General features: G+C 43.6%; 1 protein-coding gene across 1 annotated transcript; it reads right to left on the minus strand.

The window, feature by feature from the left end:
• Positions 1 to 10,793: 10,793 nt before the first annotated feature.
• On the minus strand, positions 10,794 to 21,488 carry WNT16 (Wnt family member 16). The gene is made up of 4 exons (XM_068402060.1): positions 21,400 to 21,488; positions 21,052 to 21,308; positions 18,660 to 18,946; positions 10,794 to 11,258 (listed from the first exon to the last, which is right to left on the minus strand). The coding sequence occupies exons 1-4, from the start codon at positions 21,486 to 21,488 to the stop codon at positions 10,794 to 10,796; spliced, it is 1,098 nt and encodes a 365-aa protein (XP_068258161.1).
• Positions 21,489 to 27,512: the final 6,024 nt, after the last annotated feature.

Genomic DNA, 27,512 nt, shown 5'->3' on the forward strand with positions numbered 1-27,512 from the left:
CTTTTAAACAATCGATTTTAAAGCAATAAAATGGTAGGATTATTTTTGTAGCTCCTTAAATAATTTGATTCTTGTGATTTTGATGGAAATCTTGTTCTCTAACCCATGCCCTCACAGCTGTATCATATCATGTTTAATAAGACGTTCTTCAAGTATATAAAACTCATACTGGAGTGGTCATGTAAACGGGGTCTCCTTGCTTTGTCAATCATCCTGGTCTGTTGACTTGTCACAAGATCTAGTCATGCCATCTCTTTTCTACTGTCTTGAGTGGGCTAGTTACAGTATCCCCCCCTGTGGAGATAAACTTTCTGATGCTTACTCTTAAGAAGCGAGACTTTCTGATATTCCATGTGCATTTCCTTTGAGTTACCAAGCACAAAGTTTACTTTTATGGCCTTTCTGGTCTCTCCCACAGGTGGTGATAGAAAGTTGTTGTTTGCAAAGATAAAGGCATGTTGTACAGGTACCTTCGTGTGACAGTACCTGTATGTGACAAAGCTCCAGGATGCATGTTTTCCTACACAAGATGATGGGAACATGTGCAGCATCTTGCACACTTGTTGAGAACAGAGCAGTGAGGGAAGGAATGAGAAAGATGGGGGGATGTCTATCTCAAAAAGTGCAGGTGTGAGAAGGTGGGGGAGGACACAAGAGGGTTGTACCTTCATTTTCCCCAAGGAGCACCCAGCTAGAATCCCAGCCACCTGAAGCTTTCTTCATGGTAAACCACAGTTCTCAGTTGCTGTGCTAGTGTTGCTTTATGTGGATAATAGGATTCTTAAGAAAGAAGCTAAAGGGGTTCTCTGCCTTGACATGCCCTCTGCATTTTTCCTAGTGTCTTCCATAATCAAACTGTTTTTTCTTATCCTCTGGAAACAGCAGAGCCTTTTATGGCTTTAGTTTCCAGAGTGCTAATTTGGAAAAGCCTTCCTTTTGCTCAGCATGTTTTGCTTTCTAGATGTCTTACTGTGGCACTTAGTTCTTTCAAACATTGACATGACTACTAAACACTTGATGCATATGTAGTGTCTCCTAAACTGTTTGAATTTTCTGCAGTCTGAGTGTTTTTCAAGAATGAGTGTATTAGTAAAATAGAGGCCAGGTGGATAACTTCAGGAGGGGAAATAATAATACTGCCATCATAAGTGTTGACTGAATTGCCTGTGTAAGGGTGGGAAGGGCTGTAGTCCCTCCCTAAACTGACTTGGGTCATGGCTAAGGTGGATACCAAGCAAGGGATGTTGTATTGATCAAATCCTCTTCAGTTTTACCTCTGTAAGGCCAGGCTAAGGCCATATGCTAGCCTTAAGGGGCCTGGCTAAGAAAACTGAAACCTGGAAGGCTGGATGGGAACTTTGAGGTCAAACCAGGAAGGTGTAAGAACAGCTCTTGGCCTGTTTAGTGATACCATGAGGTGCCAGTAACTTCTCGTGCTGTACTAGAGATATGAGGGACCCTGCTTCTCACCCTCTGAGCAATGTGCTAAAAGGGTGCAAACACCTGGGCTCAGACACCTCCTGCTGCTGCCTCCCTGGAGGTGAAAAAATGAAGGATGGCAAGAGAGAATGTGCTCTACTTGAGATGTGTCATTACATTTCTGATTATCTTACTATCAGCTTAAAACCACTTTTAGTTTCTCCTCGCTGCTCCTGTAGTTGCCCCTTACAAACAAGATCTAATGCATCATTCATAGACTCAGGTGAAAACTGGTTCCTCAGATGTCTCTTGCTATGCTTAGCTATCCAGCTAGATAGGTTGTCTCGTGTACCATCCAAATCTTCTTTTCTGAAGATTAATGATTACTTCTTTGCAAATTGAAAATTGATGGCTCTCCTCTTAGATGTCTTTTAGATTCTTGCTGGCCTTATCTGTTCCTTTCTAGAACATGCAACCCAGTTCTTTAATCTTGCATTTATCCTTTTTAAATTGCTATAATCTGTAAATCCGTAATCATCCTTTCCCTCAAAAAGGTCTGTTCCTTTTTTAGGATGTTGTCCATAGCAAGATATAGCTGTAACCTCATTGACATTAAAAAAGGCACTCCCAGCTGAGGAGGAATCATGTCTCCTCTTTAAGCTTGATGGATGGGGGTGGAAGGGAGTGCTGTCTTCTGTGGAACGTAGTCTGCAAGTGTTTTTTCCTACCAAATGCTGCAGCAATCCTCTCTGGCTAGTTATCTTCCTCAGCCTTGAATATTTCAACATTGTCTTTATCAGTACAGCCTCTTGGCAGCTGAATCATCCTTCCCATTGGAAAATGTCACAGTTTAAGGCTGGGCCGGCTATTAAACCCGTGGCAGATGCCCTCTGTTAACCCTCCTCCCCGCCCAGAAGGGGAAGGGAAAGGGAAAAGGGAGAGCAACTTATGGGTTGGAAAGTTAAAGCAGTTTTAATAAACTATAATAACAAAAAAGAGTATAATAATAATAGTGGAAGTAATTAAATATATACAAAACCAAGATTGGGCTCCCCCGATGTCGGTCACATCACACCCAGCACTGCAGGGCAGGCTCCGGGAATGCCCAGGCTGGGCCCAGCAGCGGACGGGGACTGGATTCAGGGACACACAGATCGGGATCAGAGGCAGCAGGGAAACAGACAGAGTCCCTTCGGACACCGGCCATGGCAGAAAAAGGGGTAAGACCCTCGTGATCCCCCCTCTTTATACTGAGAATGACGTGTATGGGATGGAATACCTTCGTTGGTCAATTTTGGGTCACCTGCCCTGTCCGCTTCTCCCTGCAGGTGCGACCCCCCCTTCAGCTCTTCACTCGTAAGCAGTAAGGAATTTAGCAGTGACCTTGGTTTCTCTAAGAATAAGTACAGCAAGAGCCTTTCTGCATAACATCCCTACCGGTCCCTCAGTGATAACTACAAACTTTGAGCGTTATCAGTCCTAGAAGCAGACACTGTCTGCAAAACATGCAGTTACTTTCAGAAAGTGCAGTTACTTAGAAGAGACTTAGCTGAAAGTAAAAAATCCCTGAAAGGAAAATTGGTCTGTTTTAGGCCAAACCAGGACATAAAACTTAGTGGATAATGTCTTGATTTATGGCTTTCATAGCTAAGGCCTCACAGATGTCTTGAAAGCACCTAATGCACAATGTAGATAACTATACCTTATGTTAAGTTTTGTGGTGTATTAGTAAATAAAATTAACATCATCTGTTTATTCTCCTTTGAAGTATGTAGAAATGAAAACTTTCTTTCAGGGCTTTAGAATGTATACGGAGAGGGTTAGGGATCAGTACAGAGCACTGTAACAGTCCAGCCATCTTTTGTACTGTGTAAAAAGCAGAGAAATCACTCCATCCTCTACAGGAAATTTCTGATCCCTGGAGGCAGCCTAAGGCAGCTGGTTAATTCTGTTCCTCTTGCTGATCTTGTGCTACAATGGAAGAGGTTTAGACTGGTTTCTTAGCATTGCAATTATGGGATAGTCAGCAAATGGAAAAAAAAACAAACCACTGAACCCAATTAGTATTTCAAGGTTATTTAGGTGAACAGAATTGTGTTACCCCAAATACGGTCTCAGCAAAGAGTATGATACTGTTCTGTCTTGCCTTAGTGCTGTTTAGTCCTGAGTGACCCAAAGCAAGGAGGGCTTCTTAAAGAGGTTACTTGCTGTTGTAGTGCCATAAAATCATTGATCAATGAAAAATGTGTCTGCTCTGAAGCATCAACCCTTCTTATTGCACGTGTCTGGCTTGTTTTCCTGAGAGGGCGCAATATCAGCACATTGTGAGGGATCTTAAAACTTGTACAAGAGGTGGTTGTAGCATTGGATAATCCCAAAAGTTGGTTCTACCTAAATCTCTTGCAAAGAAATCACTAAAATGGGCTTATTTCACTAGCTGCTTTGTAGAACTTCTGTCAAATACTCTCCATTCATGACGTGTGGGTTTTAGTTTTGTTGGTTTGTTTTATGTTAAAAACCTGGAGTTTTCAACGCACGTAAAGTGTGAATCCATAGTTGGACAATATTCTGATGTCGGCAGCATGGTCAGCTCACGGACTTACTACTCCTGGTCACCTCCCTGAGTTCTTACTGCCATGTCCTTGCTGCAGTTTACTGCTCCAAACTGAGCCAAATCTATTGTTTGTGGCGTGTTTCTGTGAACCATATCGTTAAACCGATCGACGGGCTGGGGTCAGGGCAGGGGGTAGGGAGCCTGAGCAGATGCTCAGCCAACCCGGCGGGCAAACCCAGCCTGCCATGAGACTGCAGCCTACAGCCCCAAAGTCAGCAAGTGTAAAACTTAACAACTTAGTTCTTTAAGTTTCACGTAACTTCTGTATTTGCTCCCATTGGTATAATCAGCACTGACTAGCCAGAATTGTTTTTTAAAAACCTGAAGAGCACATCTTAAACTGGAATTGAATAGTATCTTGCTGTTGTGTTCCTCTGCACATTGATTCTCTTAATGATATATAGATCCTCTAAAAACTCAGCATGTTTAATGTCAAAATATTATTTAGCACATACTGAGACACAATAGAGTGTCAAATTAATTTCATAGATTATGTGGCAGATTGCTCTATGTAAGAGAATGGGACATTGTTTCAGTTGTCAGCCGGTTTTGTGCTACTGACACGAGGCACAATGTATCTTTCAGCACAGAGAGTAAATCATCATCAACATAAATCATACTGCAGTCTGGTTTTAGCCCCTAGTATAGTGTCAAGCTTTTTCTCTAGAAAACAGAAATGCTCGTGAAATGTGTTTCACTCTGCTCCACAATCAAACACAAATTTTCAGGGCTTTGGGGAAAATTATTATAGATTCTTAATCAAGTTTCAGCATTTTAATTAAGGCATCCTGATACATAACTTGATATTATAAAAATAATATAAAAATGGATGGTAAGCTGATGATTCTTGAAGCATTAACAAGGAAAATGTGCAGCTCAGTTAAAATTACACTGTAGAGTCATAAACATAGCAAGGCTGAGAGACAAATGAAATGGCCAAACCCTGAGCCAGGCTCTGATCTTTTAGCCTGTGACAAGCTGTGCTTATGCTTGCAGGCTCAGGTTCAGCAGGTTTCACAAGGTACGTGGCGCTATCCTCTAATGAATCTCTCTATCTTTCTCCAGTTCAATTAGTGCATCTAAACTCCACGTGTGTGTCTGCCTTCACTCTCATAGACACCTTATTTGTTACACCTCTTTGCTGTGCAAACGAAGTGATAGCTCCCCTTCACCGAAGGCCATCCAGCTACAGCCAGCCCCAGCAGCCAAACTCCATCCTCGGCCAGAGGGATCACAGGTCAGCGTTATCTGCTAGCTGTGAAATGGATTGCAGTCTCATGTTCCTGCCTGACACCATACTTTCAGCGCTGCAGAGCTGACACAGTGGCCAGAGAGGATTAATTCCCATTTCATTCTCTGCTGAGTAAACCATTAGTTATTTAACAGAACTACCTGTGGAATTACACAGCTGTTGATTCAGTGTAACAGCAGACTCTGGGACAGGCACAGGTATTTTAGCATTAATTATCTGCACTATTCATTTAATGTGGAGTTCACAGACACCATTCACTTCAGGATGAATTTGTCATTTGTGTGAGGGAAAAAAGCATATTTGACTTCCAGAAATACAAACCACAGGAGGCCATGTTTAGGAAATGCAGTTTTAGCCATCTGATTATTTTAGTCTTTGCCTGTTCTTGAAAACCTGTAGTGGGCCCTGCAGCAGGAGTTGCCCAGTAGTCACAACTCAGATGGTAACTGTACAGTCCCACCTGGCAAACCACAGTTTTCAAACTACATGGGCTGAGAAACAAATGCAGTGACCACACAGCTAAAGCATTAGGTTGGTAATCAGGAGACCTGCCTATTATTTTTTTTAAACCTAGGTCTGCCCCTGCTTTTGCAAGTGATGCTGAGCAAGTAATTTCTCCACAGTTTTCCATTTATAGTCAGAATACTACTACTACTACTACTACCCTCCTTAGTGATGCTCATTGGACATCTCGGTGTGAAGCCTGGTTTCTCAGGTATTGTTAGCTACTGTCTGCCTGTGCTGATTCAGTGACAGCAAAAAATGTGGAAGTATGTAAAATCCTAAAAAATGCTATTGCAAATCCTTGCGTGAAATGAAAAATAAAGTCATGATACTGCATTCACCATTAATACTGCTACTGGATCTGGGCACTCCAGATTACCTGGCAGGATAGACGGGATACAATCAGGAAATGATTAACAATTAGCAATTTCAGCAGGTTATCTAGAACAAATAATAACATTTATTCTGCTCTGATACTTCCCGATATTCCACCCTGTGTGATGTCTACAATACCTTAGAGGGCTCAGACAGACAGTGCCTCATTTCGCATGAAGTCTGCCACAGTGGGATGATCCTTTTACATGTTTTTAATAAACGTTAGCCAGCAGAGTGAGTTGGTACCAGGTCAGCACTTTACATGACTTAGCCATGTCAGTTTTAATCTGTGAGGAACCACCCTAAAGTCAAGTTTGCTATCTTATGAAACCTCATCCTTCGATGAAATCAAACATCTCATCTCCATCAGAAACCTCAGCCCATGTGGATGTCCTTTTAACACCATTTCCTCCGAATGACTAATGCTAATTGTTGCTGTTTACTTTACACATTTCACATACTCGTCATTCACTGAAAAGTGCTGCCCAGCACAGACACATTTTGATAGCCATGGAGACAATCTCCATTTACCACACATCCTTGGACAAGGGATCTCCCACAGGCAAAGACAGGACGGTGTTCTCCCATTGCCGATGCATGCACAGGCTGGCATGTCCACAGACTGACCAGCTGAACTCCTGCAGTAACTCCTCTGAGTATGTCAGCACTTCAGTCAACACAACTTGGTTCTTAAAACACACAGCCAGTCCACGTGCATTTCTGTTTCCAAGATGGCATATGTAATTTTCACTTTCAGAAGAGGTGAAATTATCCTTTCTTCAAAAAGTAAACTTGTGGCATTTTTCACAGGTTTGCTACTTTTCACAAACTGCTGCTCTGTGCATAAAAGCACAGTGTGAGGGAACAGGACTGAGATAAAACCTTTCCCCCACTCAAACTGTGAATGTCTTTCAAATTTTTTTCTAATCTCTCTTGCTCAGATAAGCACACACATAGCTACTTTCAAAGAGAAAGGATGTATTATTGCAAAGCTATACAAGAGCGTTATAAAGTTGTGTTTTCAAAGTCAACAACCTTGATCCTTCAGTCCCAGCACTGAGAAAAAAATGCCACCCTAGTAAACTGAGTGAATGAAACTCATCCCAGTGCCATATGCCCACAAAATTATCTGAACCACATATGTCATACATAGGCTCCTCTTTGAAAGCTAAGGAGGCATGCTGTCTTGCAGATGGTTCTCCCTCTTGCTGTCACCCAAGGAGAATTTTTCCAGAGTGTGGAAGGAGTAAAGGCAGTTTTATGGAATAAATACTGCAATAGATGTCAGCTAATTTTTTTAGCCCTCATGCTACTACAAAACAATGTTCATATCCTGATCCCATCCAGAATTGCTTTTATAGATGCTGCCCATCCAGAACTAGTTCTATGGATGTAATTTAGATAAGTTACACTAGAGCTTAACTGAAACAGCAATTTCAGCTGTGATAGGTAAAGAGAGGGGCTCATGCTCCAGTCTCCCCAATGCACTCAGCTTTGCTTCTGCTCCCCCTCCAAGCTCCTGACATTAGTGCAGCAGGATAGTGAGCAGCAGCCCCTCAGACCACATGTACCTGCTCTCACCAGTACTGTGCCCTTGGTGCAGAAAAGGTAATGCCACTTCCCATGAAATAGCTCTCTTCAGTTTCTCAGAGGCAAGATGGGTCCTTCTGCTGCCAGTGAAGCTTCAAACCCTTGTGACCTTGTTTGCTCAGCCATTGTAGCTTTCATAACTGTGTGTGTTGCTGCTTCTCTTCATTGTCTTTTGTCATTCTTTGAAAAAATAAACTCTTCCCCCCCGCAAAACCAGAAAAAAATCTTTTATTAACAACATTTAAGAACAAAAAGATATTTTTTTGGAACTAGATGACCTCTCAAAAATAACGCAGAATCAAATACTGGCTATCCAAGCAGGCAAGAGACACCCAGACTGCATTGGCTGCATCATGACTGCCCCATGTCTCCGTGCAATGCTGATGTGAGTGCCCTTCCCCTTCAAACCCACAGAAACAGGCTACCGAGATTTTTCTCATGAGAAAATCTCTAAAGCTGACCTTAGGCCCAGCAGTCCAGGACAATTTTATCCCCATCTCCTACCCTGCCAGAAGTTAAGGCATACCAAGTACATTGGCAATTTTCCTTACTTCACAGATCAGGCATGGAAGAACCTTTAGGCTGGGTAAAAGCTAAAGTAGTGTTGAGATACAGACTGGGGCTGCTTCAAGGGAAGATCTTGGTCTCCACACTGAACTCCCAATGACTCATTCCTGCTGGAGCCCCATACAACAAAACAGTGGTGAGCTCAACACTGAACTCAGTGGAGGCACTGCTGGGAGCAGCCTCACGTGGGGCACCAAGGCACTCACCTCTGCCAGCATCTTGATGTAGGGCAGATTCAGAAAGAGAGAGAGGCCGTCTCTACAGCACTTTCATCTCAACAATGACCAGTAGGATGTCCCATCTCTGCTGCCAATAGGTGCTGTGGAGACTGTGGGTTTATTTTCATCACTGGAAGATGGGAACAACCTGGAGCTCACAACTCTCTCTTCAGGGTCTCCCACCAGGATGCGTCCTCCCCATCCAAGTTTTCACAGGAAGAGTGTTGAAACCTCCTGTGACAGCTACTGGGATGCTGAGCACCCTTCCCACAGAGAGCAGATTTTGTGGCCTCAGGATAGTTATCTGGCTAGGTTAATGGAGACAGACTGGCCAAATGTGGAGGGAAGGTCCAAAAAGAACCAGCAGATAAAGGACTTTGTTGTTGAACTGGTGTTCCTAAAATACTCCACATAAGGCAGTGAAGTACCACAACGCAGAAAATTTTGTTTGCTTCCTCCTGACCTACACATCTGGTAAAGAGTGACACGGAATCTGGTCACCATCTTCCACAGGAAAAGAATTGACAGCTAGGGAATTAATTCCTCAAAGTAACTTTGAAAGCTTCAACCAAACTGTCTAAGATTATTTCTTTCTAAAAACTGGCTGTTAGTGTGGAACAAGTTAAGGGACTGCAACCCCTTGCAAGTCCCCTTGATGTCAGTGGGAGTTCTGCACTTATGCTGGAGCTGGGATTTCCCTGTAAAATGGATTGAAAAAAAAGTATACAGAATATTAATAAACTGATCATCTAGAAAATCATAGTAAGTGTTTCTCATCAGTGTGTGTTAACTGCAATAGTTATAACCATCCTCATGGTAAAAAAAAGAACGTTTATGTAATTCTCTGACTAATTTCCCCCTGCACATGCAAATAAAAATCAATTAAAGGCTACTACAATAGTAAAAGTATCTAACCAACAAATGTCAAAAGCTGTAATCTTATCACATTAGTTTTGGAAACCTTTTACATAACTTGCATAATTTAAATATTTACAAAACATAAACTTTCTTGTCTTATCAAAAATAGGTCTTCGCACATTTAAACAACAGAAATCCTTTCACGTGATGCTTTTTAAGCCAGGCATTAAATCACTGCATAGAAATAAACAACTTTTCACAGATGTAAAATAAAATTGAGCCAACATATGGAGGGGGAGAAAATATTATCAAAAACAGTTTAAATATTTTAGTGGTGTGAACCAATCCATAAGTTACATTGTGCATTGAACTTACTCAGGATGCAACTTCATGAAAAGTTCTAGCTGCTGCTTCTATAAGAGAAAGCAAAGTTTTCTTTGGCTGAATCTCATATGGTTAATTGTGAAAATGATGGTGAACCACCAGCAAGATGGTTGAACACAGCAGGTTATTGCATACAGTCCAACAATGGGGTGATGACAGGTGGACTCACAAATTTTACAGATACTGAGGAAATGCCTGTGAAGGATTTTATTTCCTTCAAATACCAAACTATTTCTTTCTGTCCCTCCTCAGACCTGTCCTTTGTGCATTTGAAAGACAATCTATAAAAAAATCCCAAGGTTGCTATTTTGTACACCATTCATGGAGCACCAAGATGTGCTCCAGCCCCTCTACTGTGGACACAGCTTTCTCCACACTGATGGACCCTCCTTGTCCACCCAGGCAGTGCCCAGCTCTCTGCAGTCATGCGTGTTTCTCAGTACCAGACATGTTCCTGCACATTATGCAGAAGACAGCTTTCTGAATGGTCACAAAGCGAATGCTTCATGGTCAACAGCAAAACATTTTTCCCTATCTTCTTTTTTTCCTAAAGCCTACAGAAATGAACCATCTAGTGGATCATCTAGTCCCAATTTTAAAAATACAGACATAAAGATTATCTCTAATGTGTCTTACGCGCCCTCTTAACTCTTTAGTCTCTGGCTAATGAGATCTTGAGTTTTCTCCACTGTACCTACTGAGCACATGGATCTTCAGGATGCTGTGGCTGTTGAAGACTTGGAAAATTTAGAGTCTGTCCCTGCTCATGGAGTTACATGTTCAAAAGCGTCATCAGGAGTCCTTTTTCGTTGTTTTAGCTGTCCCTGCATGCAGGCTGCCGTTCACTCGGTTGCTCTTTCATACGGCAAATGTTTGGACTACCCATTGTTTGGCAATACCCATTCCCCCTGGGGCTGATCCCCCTGCAGTCCCACATGGTAGGAGTAATTACTGCCTTGTTGTGTGTACCAAACAGTGCGGAATGGTTTGGCCATGTTTTCTGTACTCCATCTTACTTGCAGGTGTGTACGTCGGTCATGGTCTCACACCGCCGGCAGCGCACGTAGCAGCACCAGACAAACTTGCATTCACACCTTTCCACGTGCCTGACGACGTGCGTGTTGTACCCGCGCCCACAGCAGAGCAGGTTGCAGCCATCGGGTCCATCCGAGGTGCGGTTACATTCCCTTCCCTGAGTCCCAGGGATCCCCAATTTTTCGTCTTCGACACAGTAATTAGGGGATTTATTCACATACAGCAGGTCTTCTTTCCCAATTGGTATTTTCCGCTGGCTTTTCTCTTTCCTGCGTAGCTTTTTTTTCAGTCTGTCTGATATCTGTATGCTGTTTTCATACTTATCCTTTAAAAACCAGCCAATCTTTTCAAAGGAGGACATTGTTTTCCAACAAGTTTTCACAGCACAGGACCCAGAAACACCGTGACAACGACAATCCACTGACATCAGCTTTGCTACAGCCTGAAAGCAAACAGAGAATGACATTTGGATGTGGTCTTTCATTCATTAGGAATACTGCCTGACATCAGTAACATAGAGATCTCAAAGTATTTAATATTACAGCTGCCATTGCCATTTCAGTGATGGGGAAGCCAGAGCACAGGAGGATACATGTTAGGAATCAGGTTTCCAACTCCGGACCCCCACTATGGGAAGCCTGACCTTCAGAAGTGCTCTGCATTTGCACTTTGCAATGGCAATAACATAGTAATATCGAATCACAATAATGAAAGCTTGTATTTCTGGCTGGCTTTTCATTCTGGAGGATCCTAAATACCTGGAATGACACATCCTGTATTGATCCTCCTGCCATGCAAACCTCCTGGAATGCAAACAGTCCTTGGGGGGAGTAGCAGGAGGGGAAGCAGGGATAGGGCTCGTTCCTACATTGGAAGACATTTACTGGGCACGTCTATGCCATCTTTTAAGGGTGCCTTGCGGCTACCATCAAGATCACTAAACATTCACAACACAGTCTGTAACTAAGGCCATTGGAGTGGTTTGAGGTGTCACAATAGTGTCTGTGCAACCAGCGTGGCTCAGCATCCGTACCAGTGCAGCGTACAGCCTGTAGGCGCCTCGGGGCAGACCTGTGTCAGCAGAGCAGGAGGATGCCCATGTCTCTGAGCTCCATGGAAAGTCTGTCAAAGGAGCCTCTATAGCTCAGCAGAGGTATCTTCAACTCAGGTATTCTGGAGTGAATCTCAGGTGCTTTTCACTTACAGGACCAAGCCCTGTTCTTGTAATTTAGGCACACTAGTACTGTCATGGGTTTCTGGTGTTTCCAGTTGCATAATGGCTCTATTTAACACAATTTGATAGTTGCATTTATATCACTTTTATAACTTTCAATGTTTTAGCAAAATTTCCACAGTTATTATCAGCATTAAAATACTCTTAGATGGGCTACTTTTCCACGCCCATGCAGAAGCAAGCACTCGGCTGAACAATAAGTGTCTGACCAACAACTGGGAATCTGCAGCCTGCGTTAAGCTTTTGCAACACACAAGAATTTTGGCTCAGTTTATAGGAGACCAAGCCTCAAAGAACTGGAATCTGTAAACAAGCAGTAACTTTCTTTATCTGGGACTACAACTCAAATAGTCAGCAGATAATCAATATAATACTTCCTTCTGGAATATCTAATAGTCATAGTATAAAATGATACAATTAGACCTGTGACACATCTCACATTAGAGTTTGGAAAAATTCACAGAAAAATTGTCACATGCACAGATACACCAAAAGGACACGGTATCATAATTTTTGTTTTGTTCTGCATTACCTTTCCATTAACGTCCTCTCTGGAGCCATCGTGTAGACTCATACGGGCCATTGGTTAATGATGTGGAAAGCCCACGTTACCGTCTTCCATTTTACTAACCTTTCCCCCCCATACTTAATTTCCATAATCAAGGCAATTAGGAAATGTAACAAAAAGCATGAATTTTAAATTAAATCATAGTAAGTTTCTCTTGAAACTTCTCATGTAGCAAGGCCAATACAGATTTCAAATTATTTGTCTGTGGAAGAACTGCTACTTTCCACAAAATGGGGAAGACAAAACCTCCCCCCAACTTCATGATATTACATCTCACCCTAAACCTTCACTTACCCCACAGCCCCCACAAATATTAACCGCTGTCAATCTATATCTTTCTCAAACTGTCTTAGGGAATAAAAACCCAAAAGACATCCATCTAACACCCTCCTCTGGTTTCCCTTGAGAAAGTAGTTTCATTTGTGCCTGTTCCTAAGCCTTGATTCTCTAGTGAGATCAGAGCCCAGAAATCCTACTGAGCCCTCCTGACCCTATGCAGGACCAGTCATAAACTCAAGTCCCAGACCGCTTATTTGTAGCTCAGGTAGCACAAATGCCATCCTCAAAGTTTCAGAGCTAGTCAAGGCACAGAGCAGATAAAATGATCTGTTTCTACCCTGTGTGTTAAAAACTGGGACTTTTCATCATGGTGAATGTGGTCACTGAAGTTTGGGATGAGTCCAGCGTGGTTAAATCCATTGGTTTCAGTGGGATTTGAGGCCTCCTGGCATGTTCTGCCAATGTCCTCAGGTCAATACCCAAGCCTGAGTTGGTATTTGCATATAACTCTACAAATATTATTAAAAATACACGTGACTAAAGTGTTTGCTTGGAGTCACATCTTTGGTGAACGAACAGGACCTATTTGTTGGTAGAGGTTACTATGGAAGCCAAACAAGCAAGGCATTCAAAGAACCATTAGCAAGAAAGAGCAGGTGTATGCCCTGACCTAGAACAGCCATTAGCCTTTGCAAACTAAACCTGGTGAAGTGATGCACCAGTACAGGAGATATTTCCAGGTGCTGTGGATTGCTTTTGGGATCGGAGATTTTTCCCTGTCCTGGAAGAAATAAGAACATTGCAACAAGCAGACCCTCACGCCAGAGCACAGACTCTTTCAGTGGCAAATCAACTGACAGTAATTCTTACAGATACTTATATTCTGTATACTTATATTCTGTATATATTCCTCCACAGGCTAGTTTCTGTTTAATAGATAGACTTGACCTTGTGGTTGCATGTCAAGAATCTCTCAATAAGGAAATCACTGTGTAGTTAGAATATGCGTCATTAAGATGTAACAATGATAGAGGCAGGTGAGAATTTGAGATCCAAGGACAGAAAGTCTTTGTTAGAGTACTGATAACCTAATAAAGCGTCAAGGAAAAGAGAAACACCATATCAAAAGATAAATTTTAAACACAATTTACAAACAGAAGGGATTTAATAGTATTTTCCAATTTCAAATGATTAGTTATTTGTATCAAGGCAAGTAACTAGAATCTCAAAGTAGTTTGAAATCACATTGTGCTGTAAGATTTATAAGGTTACAGGTGTAATCCTTGCTTCCACTGCAGTATGACAGGATACTAACTAGGGAAGAAACAACAGGGGAAAAATATACAGTTTGGCTTGGAAAAGAAGTGTAATTCCAAGTCTGCTAGAATCAGGCATAGTTAAGTCTGGATGAGGCAGAAGGATCCAAAAATTGTCAGGGGAAGCACTGGACATGTCTGCTAGGTGCTAAGGGTGAGTGACTTCCACGTGGGCAAGTAGTCCAGCAGATGACACTCAGAGTGTTTCTCTGAGGATGAATTAATGAAAACAAAAGGGAGACAGAGTTTCTAGACAGGAGCAGAAAGTGATGTTGCAGTCTCAGGTTGATATCAAAATAGAAAAATGCAGCATACATTAGCAGTGTATTGATGATCAGATGAATGAAAGAGCTACAAACGTGATTGAGTGTGGAAACACTGAGGACATCCATAGCAGTTACAAACATTTGTGTTTTTATTCTGTATTGCTCAGGATTCTCACATGAAGCTTTGATGCACTCTGTTTTAGAATGATTTATGGTGTCATCACAGTTGTGCATGACCCCAGGCTATTGCTTCTCAGCTGCTAGGATGGGCAAGTTTTCTGGTTGGACTCCAACATATTTTGGGGTGCCTCTACTGCCAGCACAGGGAGCTGACATCTTGCTTTGGCTGATCACAAAACATGCTGCTGGACCTCAGGCTGTCATGTGAACTTTAGTGAACGAACTCCCATAGTTGAACATCTAGCAAAATGTAGGGACTAGGAATCTTCTCTCACTGTTTTCTTGCAAGCAGAGAGGTGCCTAAGGTGGTGCCTGTAGAGCCAACGCAGCCTTCTGGTGGGACGTGGCTGCTACACACGCCTGTGTCTCAGCAGTGCACAGAGTTACTGGGATGCACAGAGTTACTGGGAGCGTGACTTCCAGACTGACTCCACAAACAGTTCTCAGTTTCACACCTTTAGATTCACATGGTGAATCTTTTCAGTTATTTGTGAAATTGTGAGACGATTCTCCCCAAGGAACAAAATTTATCATAGAGAACTTCAGAGGAGCACTGTTACAGAAACATGGTGGATAGATGTGTTGTTCTGTGCAAGCTGGGACAGATTTTCATTTTTCTTAGGATGGCCATGAAAGCAACTGACTGCTTGTGAGAAACAATCTGTGTGGAACTGAGCTGGATCCACGAGTGCTGTGTTCAGCCACAAGCCCACCTGAGCAGCTCCTCTTTGCCCCTGTTGCCACTCACTGCCCTCAGCCCTGGTGGTACTAGTGCAACAAGAGTGCGGGGTTCAGTGATGAACTGGACTCAGTGCTGAACGCTGATCTGTGTTAAAAATTAACCTGAAAAAAAGATAATTTTTAAACTGACTTCCTTTCACTGATCCAATGCAATTAACAGAGGGAGCGGCGTGGGGTGGGAATGTGTGGCTAGAACAGGCGGATGGGCAGAAAGCAGAGATTGGTCTGCAGCAAAGGAGAGTGTCAGTGGAATCACAGTTTGCATAGCCCTTAATGCCGATTAATGCTTAATATCTCCAAGCTAAGCTCTCTGTTTGCAGGCACTGTTCTCAGCTGTGGGACAGGGGCTGCGAGTACTTGTTTTGCAATGGGAACTGATGCCTGTAGTCAAACAGTCTAATTTAAGCCACTGGTAGAACTAATAGGACTATTCATGAAGACAAGCACATGCCTTACCAGAGATACAGCACTTAAGAACGGTTGCAGACTGTTGGTGAGTCTGTTACCAACCCACAAGTATCAGTAAAAATAAACTCTCTGATGAGCCAAACTATTTCAGTGTGAGAATATAAGTAAGTCCTGCAGATCGAATAAATTTCCACAAGTGGAAAACTGAGCAGAATTCTTCCATCAGTAAAAAAATACTAATACAGTAATAGTCAACCCGTACTGCCTGACTCCCCTCATCCTTTTATTATAAGGGGCAAAGGTGCCCAACTCACTTGTGCACATCTAAGTACACTGAATATTACAGTGCTCAAAGATGAACATTTACCTTGTGGTAGAATAAGGAATGAAATCTGGATCTTCTGAGGTTCAGGTTAGTATCCTAAACAGGTGACAACTCAGTCAAAGGATCCTTACTTTTTTAGAATTGATATATCTTGGATTTAACTATGAGATGTAGAAATGTAAAATAGTATTTTGTGTGGAAATGGGAAAGGAAAAAGAGAATTCTGCACATACCAGTTCCATTAGTAACTCCAAACAAACACAGAAGTATTGCCCCTGGAAGACTGCTCTTGCAAGACACGGAACCAGGAACATGATAGTATTTATTACAAAAGGTCATAAGGTACCAAAATATATTGCAAAACATCCTTCTTGTAACCCCCAAAACATGAAGGTCAACTTTTTCCAACACCTCCTAGTTCAGGATTGTGAAACGACAAAAATGAAGAGTTCTGCTAAACTATACTTCAGCTCATATTGCTGCTAGAAGTCCAAAATACCAACAATAAACATTCTCTTTCACTCTGGACAGTGGTCAAAATATTTGCTTTATCCTACAGTTTGCCATTAAGTTACAAAATATTTATGCACGGAAGCTGACTAAATACTCTGCATATTTTCTTCCAAGATAATGAACAACAAATACACCATGGATACAAAATCAGTGAAATAAGGGTATTCTGGCCTTTCAGGCTTGCAGTGGATGGACTTTTTTTTTTAAAAAAGACCCACAGTGTCTTGGTAAAGGAATGAGCGTATGTATCGTGTGCACCAGATAAGCCTGTGACAGCGTACTACTGGACAGGTAGTAGTTTGTGTAGCAAACTACTGCTGCTGCTAACATAAAGCTAAAGGCAGACAAGAGAACAGGGTATCAATGAGAAAACCTGTTGCTGCCATCTAAAGACAGAAGTCACATCTCTCTTTCTCTTTGAAGTTCCTCTGGAGCCTTGCAGTCTTCTTCTCTACACTTCCACTGTCACCCTAATCTGAGAAAATGGCACTATCTAATGATAAACATTAAAAGTATTAAAATAAAACTTCATATCTGTACTGTATATTAAAAATAATGAAATTAAGAAAGATAATTTTATGGAGATTATTATCTCCTCCGTTAACTAACTCTCTCTATAGACGTGATAAATGACCCTTTGCTCTTCCCCTAAGGAAATATCACTTAATCTTCTGTTCATCTTATTAACATCCCCTACTACACAATACCAGCCACCTTTCCTTGTAGATGATTTAGCTGACTGGCATCTGATTAAACTCATAGTAACTGTTTTCAGCATCTACTTAGGTTTAAAGTTTGCTGCTTCTACTTCAGTCCTGAAAAAGGCCTATGTCCCTGAAAGATTTTCTGGCTTTCCAACTACAGAACTTAATTAAATAACATGTATTACCTTGTAAACTGTAAAAGTTAGTTTAAATTAAAACAGTGTGCAATGATACCACCATGGCTCTCATGATGGCTTACTACGGCTATTCCCTGTCTATGGCAGATAGGAAAGTTGTTTTCAGTAAAACTCACTGATGCTGCTTCTGGCTACAGGAAATTACTGAGTTACAGTGGAGTCCATCAATATGTGTAGTCAAAACCAGAGGGTCTCCATTTCTTTTCTTTAGTTATAGCTGTGTCACTGAGCAGAACAGATTTAAAGTATTATGGGGCCAGAGAGAGCCATTAAACACTTACAAAGTTAAAAACTCCAAGTTTAAGCAGAGAAAATAATTTTAAAGCAAGAACCAGAATCCAAGTCTCTGCCATTCCAGGTGTAAGCCCCAAGCACTAGATTACAGACTCACATCTCCCTATAGTGGCTCTTTCTGCCCCCATTTATCATCCTCTGCAGAACAGGACAGGAGGACCCAATGTCACCCACCCACACACACATTTCCTCTGCAACCATGGGTTTGAAGTCCTTTGGGCTGAAGAAGAGCTATCCGAAGCCAGTCTCCTCTGACTTCTCTGATGAGTGTCCTGAACAGAGGGCTACTTTAAAATAGAGGTGTCATTTCCAGCCCATCTTTTAAAAGAAAAAGTTAACTCTAGATTTCCTCTCTGAACGATTTTAGACTCCTGCTCCCAGCCATGGTCCCCAGACTGCGGATGGGTAATGATGCCTCATGTCAAATCTGCCTGCTCATTCGGTATTAGAGAGAATTAAAAATGGAGGCCATGATAACAACAGAATAATCAGTGAAAAAACTCCTAATGTATTATGCTGATAACAAGACTACTTCAAGTTTGCTACAGAACATCAAATATCTATTTAAGATAACTCTGATTAGCACTCCAGATCTGATTCTTATTTTGTGGATTTTATTTTAACCTGTGGAGTTTAGTTAGTCAGTTAAAACCAGCTCTGATTCCCAGTTTGTACACATTTGCTTTGGCGATGTTAGTCCTGCCCTTGCAATTGGGCCCGTCTGTACCGCAGTCAAGGACGGACCTCCTTTGCTTGATGCCATTTTGTCAGTGAAGGCGAACAAGCAATTGCTCCCGTTTCTGAACGGTGACACGTACCTGCCTCCCAGCCTCGTTGTTGTGCAGGTTCATGGCCGCCAGTCCGCTCCTGCTCTTGCCTGTTACATTCTTAATGGGCACGTCCAGGAACTTTCTGCTGAATGACATTCCGTAGTGGATATCATCAGAGCAGCCGCCCCAGTGCCAGCCCTCGCTGGCCGAGCCCCCGTGCCGCAGGTTCGTGTCACAGGAGCACTCGGTCACGTTTCCTGCGCTGCACAATCGTGTCACTGAATGCACGAGGCCCGCCGACGTCACTGCGTATATGAACGCGGTCTCCTTCGTGCCTACAAAGCAAGGCACGAGCATGTTACTTCATAACTCCCTCTGATTACCTTCCTGGTGGAGCTGTAGAAAGCGATTTTACAAGTCAGACTATTATTAAAAGCGAACAGTCACAAGTTTAAAGCCATCACAGCTTGGTCCGTAGAGTTAACTTGTTTAAAGTAGTGGATATTCACATCCAAAAAAGACTTCAGGGCCTCTTCATATGACCACGCTATTAATGGGGCTATTTCTGGCTGCCTGTACCGTGTGATTTTTGGTAACTCCTTTCTAAATCTGGTTGGGAACTTTATTTGCCACAGAAACTTTCAAGCCACTTAAGTTTTAATAACAACAAAAAAAATCAAACACAAAACAAACCACACCCACCCCCTTACTCTCCACTCTGCTTTTCACTATTCATATTGGTTTGAAGAAGATTAGTTCAGATCTCAGAGGAGGAACTTCAAGCTGTCACGATCCCGAGTTACTCTGGTATAGGGCCAGAACTCACCTCATGCTAAATTTAGCAAACATTGAGGTTGTTCTAACTCACAAAGGTTGCAAACAACCCCAAGAATCTTAAACCAGGCAGAAATCAGGATGGTACAAGAATGTTTAGGCCATGTGCTTTTCCTAGAATAAGCTGGCCACGGGCAAGACAGCAATATAAAAAGCCTTTAACTGTTCCTATTATATCTCAGAAGAACCATGGAGGGACCTGCCTGGGCTTCTTAAGCCAGTCCCATTCTCTGAGACTTCTGGCATCATGCAGAGCAAATCTTTAAGCCATGTTAAGCAAAGTATGCTCTCTAAGCAAACTGAAAATCAATGCTTGGCTATTAACTGCAGCTAAAATTTCACTGTACTAATTTTCACTGTTGCAAAAACAAGTTGTTATTTCCAGTCTCCCAAGTTTCTGCTCATGGGCAGGATAGTTCCTGTTTTGGCTACTTATAGTAGTGTAAACTGCTCCTTTTTTTTTTTCTTCTCCTTTCTGGAATATGCATCACTTTTTATTGCTCCTTTTATGTTTTCATCATTAATGTTTGGGTCTTTTCATTGTTGTATTGTAGTAGAAAGTGAAAATTGCACAAATTGCAGACAGATTTCTTGTCAGGGCCTGTAGCAATAGGACAAGGGGTAATGGTTTTAAACTAAAAGAGGGTAGATTCAGACTAGATTTAAGAAAGAAATTTTCTTCAATGAGGGTGGTGAAACATTGGAACAGGTTGCCCAGAGAGGTGGTAGATGTCCCATCCCCGGAAACATTCAAGGTCAGGTTGGATGGGGCTCTAAGCAACCTGATGTAGTTGAAGATGTCCCTGCTCATTGCAGAGGGGTTGGACTAGATGACCTTTAAAGGTCCCTTCCAACCCAAACTATTCTATGCTTCTACCAATACGTAAGTTCACATAAATGGCTACGCTGAAATCATTGAGCAGAGTGCTCAAAAGAAACTAGCAGGATCAAGACCTTTGATACTGTTATTTGATACAGCAAAATGTCCCTATTTCAGTGTAAATTTCAGGAATTCCATTATTAGTTCATGCAACAAAAGCAGCTTTGGTCTCGCTGTGCTGAGCAATACTGCCTAATTGAGTGCATACGACATATTTTAAGGTAATTCACCTTGCATATGGTGCTGTGAGCAGATTTTTACCTGCAATCAAGAGACCTTTTCGAAATACTATGTTTCATTACCTCACTCATTTAGTAATTATGACATAAGGGGATAAAACCAACACCAGTCTAAGAACAACAACATGTCAACACAGTTAAGTGGATCTTGTTAAAGGCACTGTCATTCACGGACGCATTAAGCAGAAATTGCAATATGCAACAATAATTTTGGAAAGACAATGGCAGGTTTTGTCTGCTCGGTGCATTTCTTGTACCTGTGTCAGCCCCCCGGGCGGATGCGGTAACCGCCCGCCACGACGGCACTCCTCTCCCCGGCCCCGTCGGTGGCACGGCCGGTGCCCGCGCCCGCCCCGCCGGAGCCCCGAACCCCGCGGGAGTCCTGCGTGGAGCGGAGAGCCGGCGGAGCCCCGCGCTCCTCCCTGCCCCGGCGGGGTGGCGGTGGGCGCACCTGCGGGCCAGCGGCCCCGTCGGGGCGGACACTCACCGCTGCTGAGCTGGTGCCCGAAGGCGGCGGCGGCGGCGAGGGCGGCGGGTCCGCGGCGGGCGGCGGGCGGCAGGCGGCAGTCCCAGCGCTCGTGTCGGAACTGGCTGCGGCACTCCTGGAGGCCCAGCCGTGCTCCCTCCCGGATGGCGGGCACCAGCTCCGGCTTCTGCTTGCACAGGTCCTGCTGCCGGCGGCTCAGCGGCGGGCTGGCGCAGCCCGGCTTCTCCGGCCCGCCGGCGGCGGCGATGCCCAGCCACCTGCAGAAGCAGCCCCCGCGTCAGCGCCGGGCCCCGCGGACCCGAGGGGACGGGCGCCGCGCAGCCCTCCCTCCCGCGCCCGGCTACTCACATCCAGGTGCCGCTGGCGGCGGCGGGGCAGAGGGCGAGCAGCAGCGCTGCCCGCAGCAGGCGCGGTCCGAGGGGGGCCCCGCGCCCCATGGCCGCCGCATCGAGCCCCGCCGCGCCGCCGCGGCCCGCCACCCAGCCCCCCGGGCAGCAGGGACCGAGGGGACAGTCGCCAGTGGCGCCCCCCTACTCGGCTGTCTCCTCCTCGGGGGGCAGGGGGCAGCTGGCTGGGGAAGGCCGGGCCGTCGGAGGGCCCTGCCGGGGAGTGTGGGCTGGCGGGGAGGGCGGCAGGAGGGGAAGCATTGGGAGCGCTCCGCTCCCTTCAAGGTGAGAAAGTTGGGTTTGATGTTTTCCCCGGCTCCGTCCCCGGCTCTGCCTCCCCCGGCCGCGCATTGGCCGCCCGGGGGCCGGGGCGGGCCGGGGCGGGCCGGGCCGGGGCGCGGCGGGAGCGCGGGGGCTGCGCGCCGCTGCGCGCCGCTCCGCACCGCTGCGCCCCGGCCGGGACCGGCACAGCTGCTCGCCAGCCCCTCTGCTACTTTCCTCTGGGGTGTGAAGCGCCGAGAGCGGCTGCGGGGGGTGCTGGAGGGGGGGTCCGGGCGCGACAGAGTGGGGCTGCCGGAGGAGGAACCTGCAGGTCTGCAGTGATTTCATCCACAGCAAGAGGAGAAGGCACAAAATGCTGATGTTAATAAATCATAACATTCCCCACACGTTTTATTCAAATTTTCTAATGCTTTAGCAGTATTAACTGGCTCCAGAGTCATCATCAGTATTCATTAGGACAGCATTTGTCCACTCCTGTTAACTTCGGTGAGACACTTATCAACTACTACCTTAATAATTGTGAGTTACTCGTTTTACACATTAAAGGCCAATGAGTCAGCTAGCACCTGATGAAGAGTTGGTGTTGGCACTCTGGACTTTCAAGCCCTCTTTGATCACAATATACTGCTTCTTCCTTCTGTGTAAGTGAAACACCTGCACAAAAAAAAAATCTGGGTAAAATGTCAACTCTGTAAAGACTTTGATTTGACACAGTTGTAAATTAGCGAAATAGCTCTTGTTGACTGACAACAGCTCCAAGTGAAGAGCACAATAAATCATCTCAAATGACAGAAGTACATTTTTAAGAGTACAATATGTTGAGAAATAATCACGTAAATGTGGTGTTCCCCCCTCTTTTTCCCTGTGGATGTGCTGAGATATTTTAAGAGCACAGGCTGTGGTACATTTAGATCTATAAAATTACGTCTCCTTCCTACTTCGTGCTCATTTGCCTGCTCTTAAAGGGTCTCCAAAGCATCGCCAGTTCTGGGCAGATGCCATATGACCCCATGAGCTATTCAAACCTTCCGATAACGGCTTGTTTTCTCTGTTCTGCATTTTAGTCTGGAGAACATCTGCTTGTGGTTGCAGAGGAACTTAGTCCGGAGTGAGGGAAATGGATGGAGGATGACATCGGAACACAGGGAATCAGACATGAAACGGGCCTGGACCAGCCAAAACTGTGTGGGCTGTGTCAGAGAATTATCTAATTATTCCAGAACACATGGTTTATTTTATCCTTATTGCTGCTTCCTGGCTCAACCTTCTAAAGTTAATTCAAAGCCCTGGTCTAGCAGCCGTATATTTCTTATGTGCTTTTTGATCTGCTATAAGCATTTATCATCCACTCTGAAATGATTTTTTCCTGCCAGTTCTTTTAACAGGGTTCTTCTTTGTGGTTTGTTTGGGTTTTGTTTTTTGTTTTTGTTTTTAAAATTAGTATGGAGTTTTGGCCCTAAATTCTTATACGTGAATTTTTCTCTAGAAGCTGCAGAACCTTATATGCTAATAACAATGTAAGATTTAAATTAGAAAAACATTGATTTCAAAAACTCCAGTCTTGTTTGTAGCATATTTCATATATGATACCATAAATAGGTTACCTCTCTATTGGGTTCCCATATGCTGGGAGCTGATTTTGTCTACATTTTTTTTTTGCTACAATAACCATTAGTAGTTAAGAAAGCCCTTTGATCATGTATTTGATCATTTGTATACTCATGTAAAGTGGAACAAACAGTTGCAATTTGAAGGGCTGATGCTAAAAAAATATATATATATATAAATTATAAGGGACTTCTTGAGCTCATCCAGTTCAATCTCTAGCAATGACTGCAAACAAACCACATTTTGCAATGACCATCTAATTTAAAGAAGTTTGAATTACCATGTATTTGTGTCCTAATCCCCCATCTGCACCTCTTCCCGTCTGTTTCCCTTACAACCACTCCCCCAGTGCCCACAGCCCCTGCACCTCCTCTCTGACTGTTGCAGCCCTGTTCCCCACCAGATCCCACAGCCTCTGCCCTCATCCTGCCCCTCAGCTTCCTGCCTGCCATTTACACTGTCTCTCTTCTTTATTTCCTCCAGCAACACTCTCCTCTTTGGGCAAAAGCAGTAGATATAGTAGTATTTATATTAGTCTAAAGCTATGTGTCTGCATATAGGTTGGTTGACTACGGGGAAGGGAAGGGTAAACCAATTACTTTGCAAGTTATGTGCTTTGAAAACCTGCAAAGGGACACGACTTGGAAATAAACCGCTGACCTACCAAAATTTATTGAAATTTGCCAAATGTTTCTAAGGTCTGTAATTCAAATTCATTGGTGCTTCAGAGCCCTCTATGATGGAAGACCATTCACTCCATGACAGACAGAAACATGACTGTGATGCAGAGACAATGAACGAGAATCCAAGCCGAGGTCAAGTGCCAGGACTGAGTGACTAAAATTTACTATAAATCAGGGAAGATAAATTAGATTTACTTCTTATCTTACTTTCTCTGGCCAAGGTGGGGCTATCTGTGGCTATTCATACTAAAAAGCCCACAGTTTTCTATTTTAAAAGAAGACAATAAAACGTTGTTAAAAGAAAAAAAGAAGGAAATATGTCTAAGCTGAGTGGTATTTCCTGACTGAACATTTACTAATTTACTGTTTAGTGAAGATTAATGTGATCTTGACAAAGTCAGTTACAGATATATATTTTTTTGATTCACTGTTAGATAAGGAAAAATATACTGTTGTGCAGGATCCATGTGAATAAGCAGATCACTCGACAGACAATATTCTTCAGAGACAGACCAATTATCTCTTTAAAAAGTTAGTGGCTAGTGCTCTCACTATAATCAAGGTCTGACATCTTATTTACTAGATGCAAGTACATACAAAGTTAAATTCTCCTAAACAAGTCACCACTTTTGAAAGCTTCGTTCAAATTATGTTCCTTCTCCTGGAACTTCTGACACCCAGCAGAGACATGAGAAAATCAATACACCACAGCAGACTGCATTATCCCACCTAAACATATGGGCCCTACTAACCAATGGGGGCATTACCCCCTTATCTTAAAAAAATGAGCAGAGATAAACCCGCCTTCCAAACAGAAAAAATCTCCCATATTCTCTAACTCAGGTTATCCCTCCAGCTATGAAATTTATCATGTTTGGTGACCAAGCACAGAGTCTGCCCTTGTAATGCAACCAATGTGCTTCCAATCCACCTCAGCGCCTGCCTGCACGATGGCGCCCATCAGCCCTGGGAACTGGGAACGTGCTGAGTCTCCACACTGAAGAAACTGGAACGGTGTCAGCATTAGGTGTTGTCATCAAGGTTTGTATGTGTTGGCTGTGACAAACCCTTGTGAGGAAAGCACCCAGGCTGTTTCCAGAGATCACGTGCTTGCAGAGCCTTGAGGTAAGTGTAAAGGTCACAGGCGCTACTCAGTCAGCAGCTGTGAGTTGCCGTCTGCTCACTGACTGGTGACACCATCCATCTGGGGCAATGCCCTGACAGCACAGTGCTATGGCACTGCTCCACACGCCACTCTGCACGCTGCCAGGGTTACCAGGAACTGATAGCGTGATGTTGCAGCATCTGCAAAACCAGGCTTGTGCCTTGGGAGGCCTGACCCAGCCCAGCCATCCCATGCCTCTTTTGTCTGCCCCCACTCCCTTCCTCCTTGGCCCGCAGGCAGTGCTGCTTGCGTGAGCTACCTTGCTCCGGCGGTGGGGAACGGCTGGGGGCAAGCCATGTCCATGTTCCGCTCCCCAGCAAAGTAGCAGTGCTCAAGCAGAGCTGTTGCACTGTGGGATCTGTGAGAGTACCATAGCCTCATCGAGAAAGGACATGAGGAGACATGTGCAGTGAGATTCCAGACTTCACCCAATGACCTTATTGGAGAGGGGAAGTTGGGAAGTATTCCTTATTCAGTTTTTAATTCAGACTCTCCTGAGGGTGTAACACCACTGCTTTGATGCTGTATGTGGAAGCTTTAGACAGAAGTTCCTGAGATGAGAAGGTTAAGGTACTCTGTATGTGTGCACACATGTGTGTGTGTGTGTGTGCGTGTGTGCACATTCATTGTGTGCACAGAAGTGACATGCTCCCAAGCAGGTCGCTGTATTTTAGGTATGCAACAGGTAGAGGACGGAGAGGGAGCTGCTCCGCTAAAAGCAGTGCAACCTAGTTCATATTCCTGCCCCAGATGCTAATTTGCATTAACACTTTCCACACAACTCTCTTAGAACAATAATTTTGTGATATCTCGTAATAGTGACATGATTCACACATAGAGAACTATTGCCATCCTGTGATGAGAGAACAGAGATTCAGAAAGATGTTTAATATGCTGGAGTCAGATGTCACATCATCATCAAAACCACAATTAGGACCTCTGTTTTTCATTGCTAATTCCATTTCTAATGAGTTACTTACCCTTTGAGTGAGGATAATGATAGAAACAGAAGAATCTACTCTGTAACTGTCATAACATAAAGCCGACACTCAATTATATTCTCACTCATCAAGATACAGATGTGTGCCTAATCCATAAAGCATCTGGTCCAGTCATCAGACTACTTACATCTTATGTGTGAATTTACCTACAAGGCCAGTTTCAAAAGGAGAAAGCTTAGGAAGAAATGTGAGGGAACAGTGTTGTGTCGACAGCCACCTGGAGAAGAGGAGGCTCAGAGGTGACCTTATTGCCGTCTACAACTACCTGAAGGGAGGTTGTAGTGAAGTGGGAGTTGGCCTCTTCTCCCGGGCAACTAGTGATAGGACAAGAGGACACAGCCTCAAGCTTCGCCAGGGGAGGTTGAGGTTGGACATTAGGAAGAATTTCTTTACAGAAAGGGTTATTAGACATTGGAATGGGCTGCCCAGGGAGGTGGTGGAGTCGCCATCTCTGGATGTGTTTAAGAAAAGACTGGACATGGCACTTAGTGCCAAGGTCTAGTTGACATGGTGGTGTCAGGGCAATGGTTGGACTCAATGATCCCCGAGGTCTCTTCCAACCTGGTTGATTCTGTGATTCTGTGGTAGTCACTTGTAACCACCTGCTACCTGCGATGTAGTGGTGATAGGAAAGAATGAACGGCCTAATTTTTCAAGTTCAGAGTCTTTCAAGTTATTTGACAACAGTTAAAAAATCCCAAGCATGGGATTCAAATAATACATTTCCCACCTTTTCTCTCAATTTCAATTGTCTTATCTGTTTCAGTGCATTCATTTCATCTTTTCTACCTTGGCATTTTTCCTTTAGACCCTCAATAATCCTTGCTTCATGTCTTGCCTTGTTCCCACTTAGCACTTTCTGATTGAGGAAAATAAAATAAAAATAAAATTAATGCAGTTATGTTCTGGTTATCCCAAGTTCCACATAAAATTGTCTCCACTGATAATGAGCACAACAGATGTTAAAAACTAAGGTGCAAGAAACTCCCTAGTAAGAAGGTAATCTGTCACTTTGTAAAAGTTAATTTTTAATGTCAAAAGGTTGCCTTGAAGTAGCAGGTTTTATAACACTTCCAAAGTTTTTGATTGGGTTAGCTGATAAACATCAAATCCTTCCTTGAATCTTACTAAATCTTACTAAATCAGTGTAACTCATTACCTGTTTCCCACCTTCTTATTTCCTCTCCTTAGCGATCTCCTCCTCCTCTCTTTCTAACATGCTTTTTTTGGCTGGGCCTGGTACTGGAGTATTTGCACCCACTTAAACCTTTTAGCACCATTGTCACAGAGAGTCTTTCAGCTTTGGAAATCTTACCCTTGTTATATCCCTGCAGCT

This window comes from Nyctibius grandis, chromosome 5 (assembly GCF_013368605.1).
Source record: "Nyctibius grandis isolate bNycGra1 chromosome 5, bNycGra1.pri, whole genome shotgun sequence".
Taxonomy (NCBI): Eukaryota; Metazoa; Chordata; class Aves; order Nyctibiiformes; family Nyctibiidae; genus Nyctibius; species Nyctibius grandis.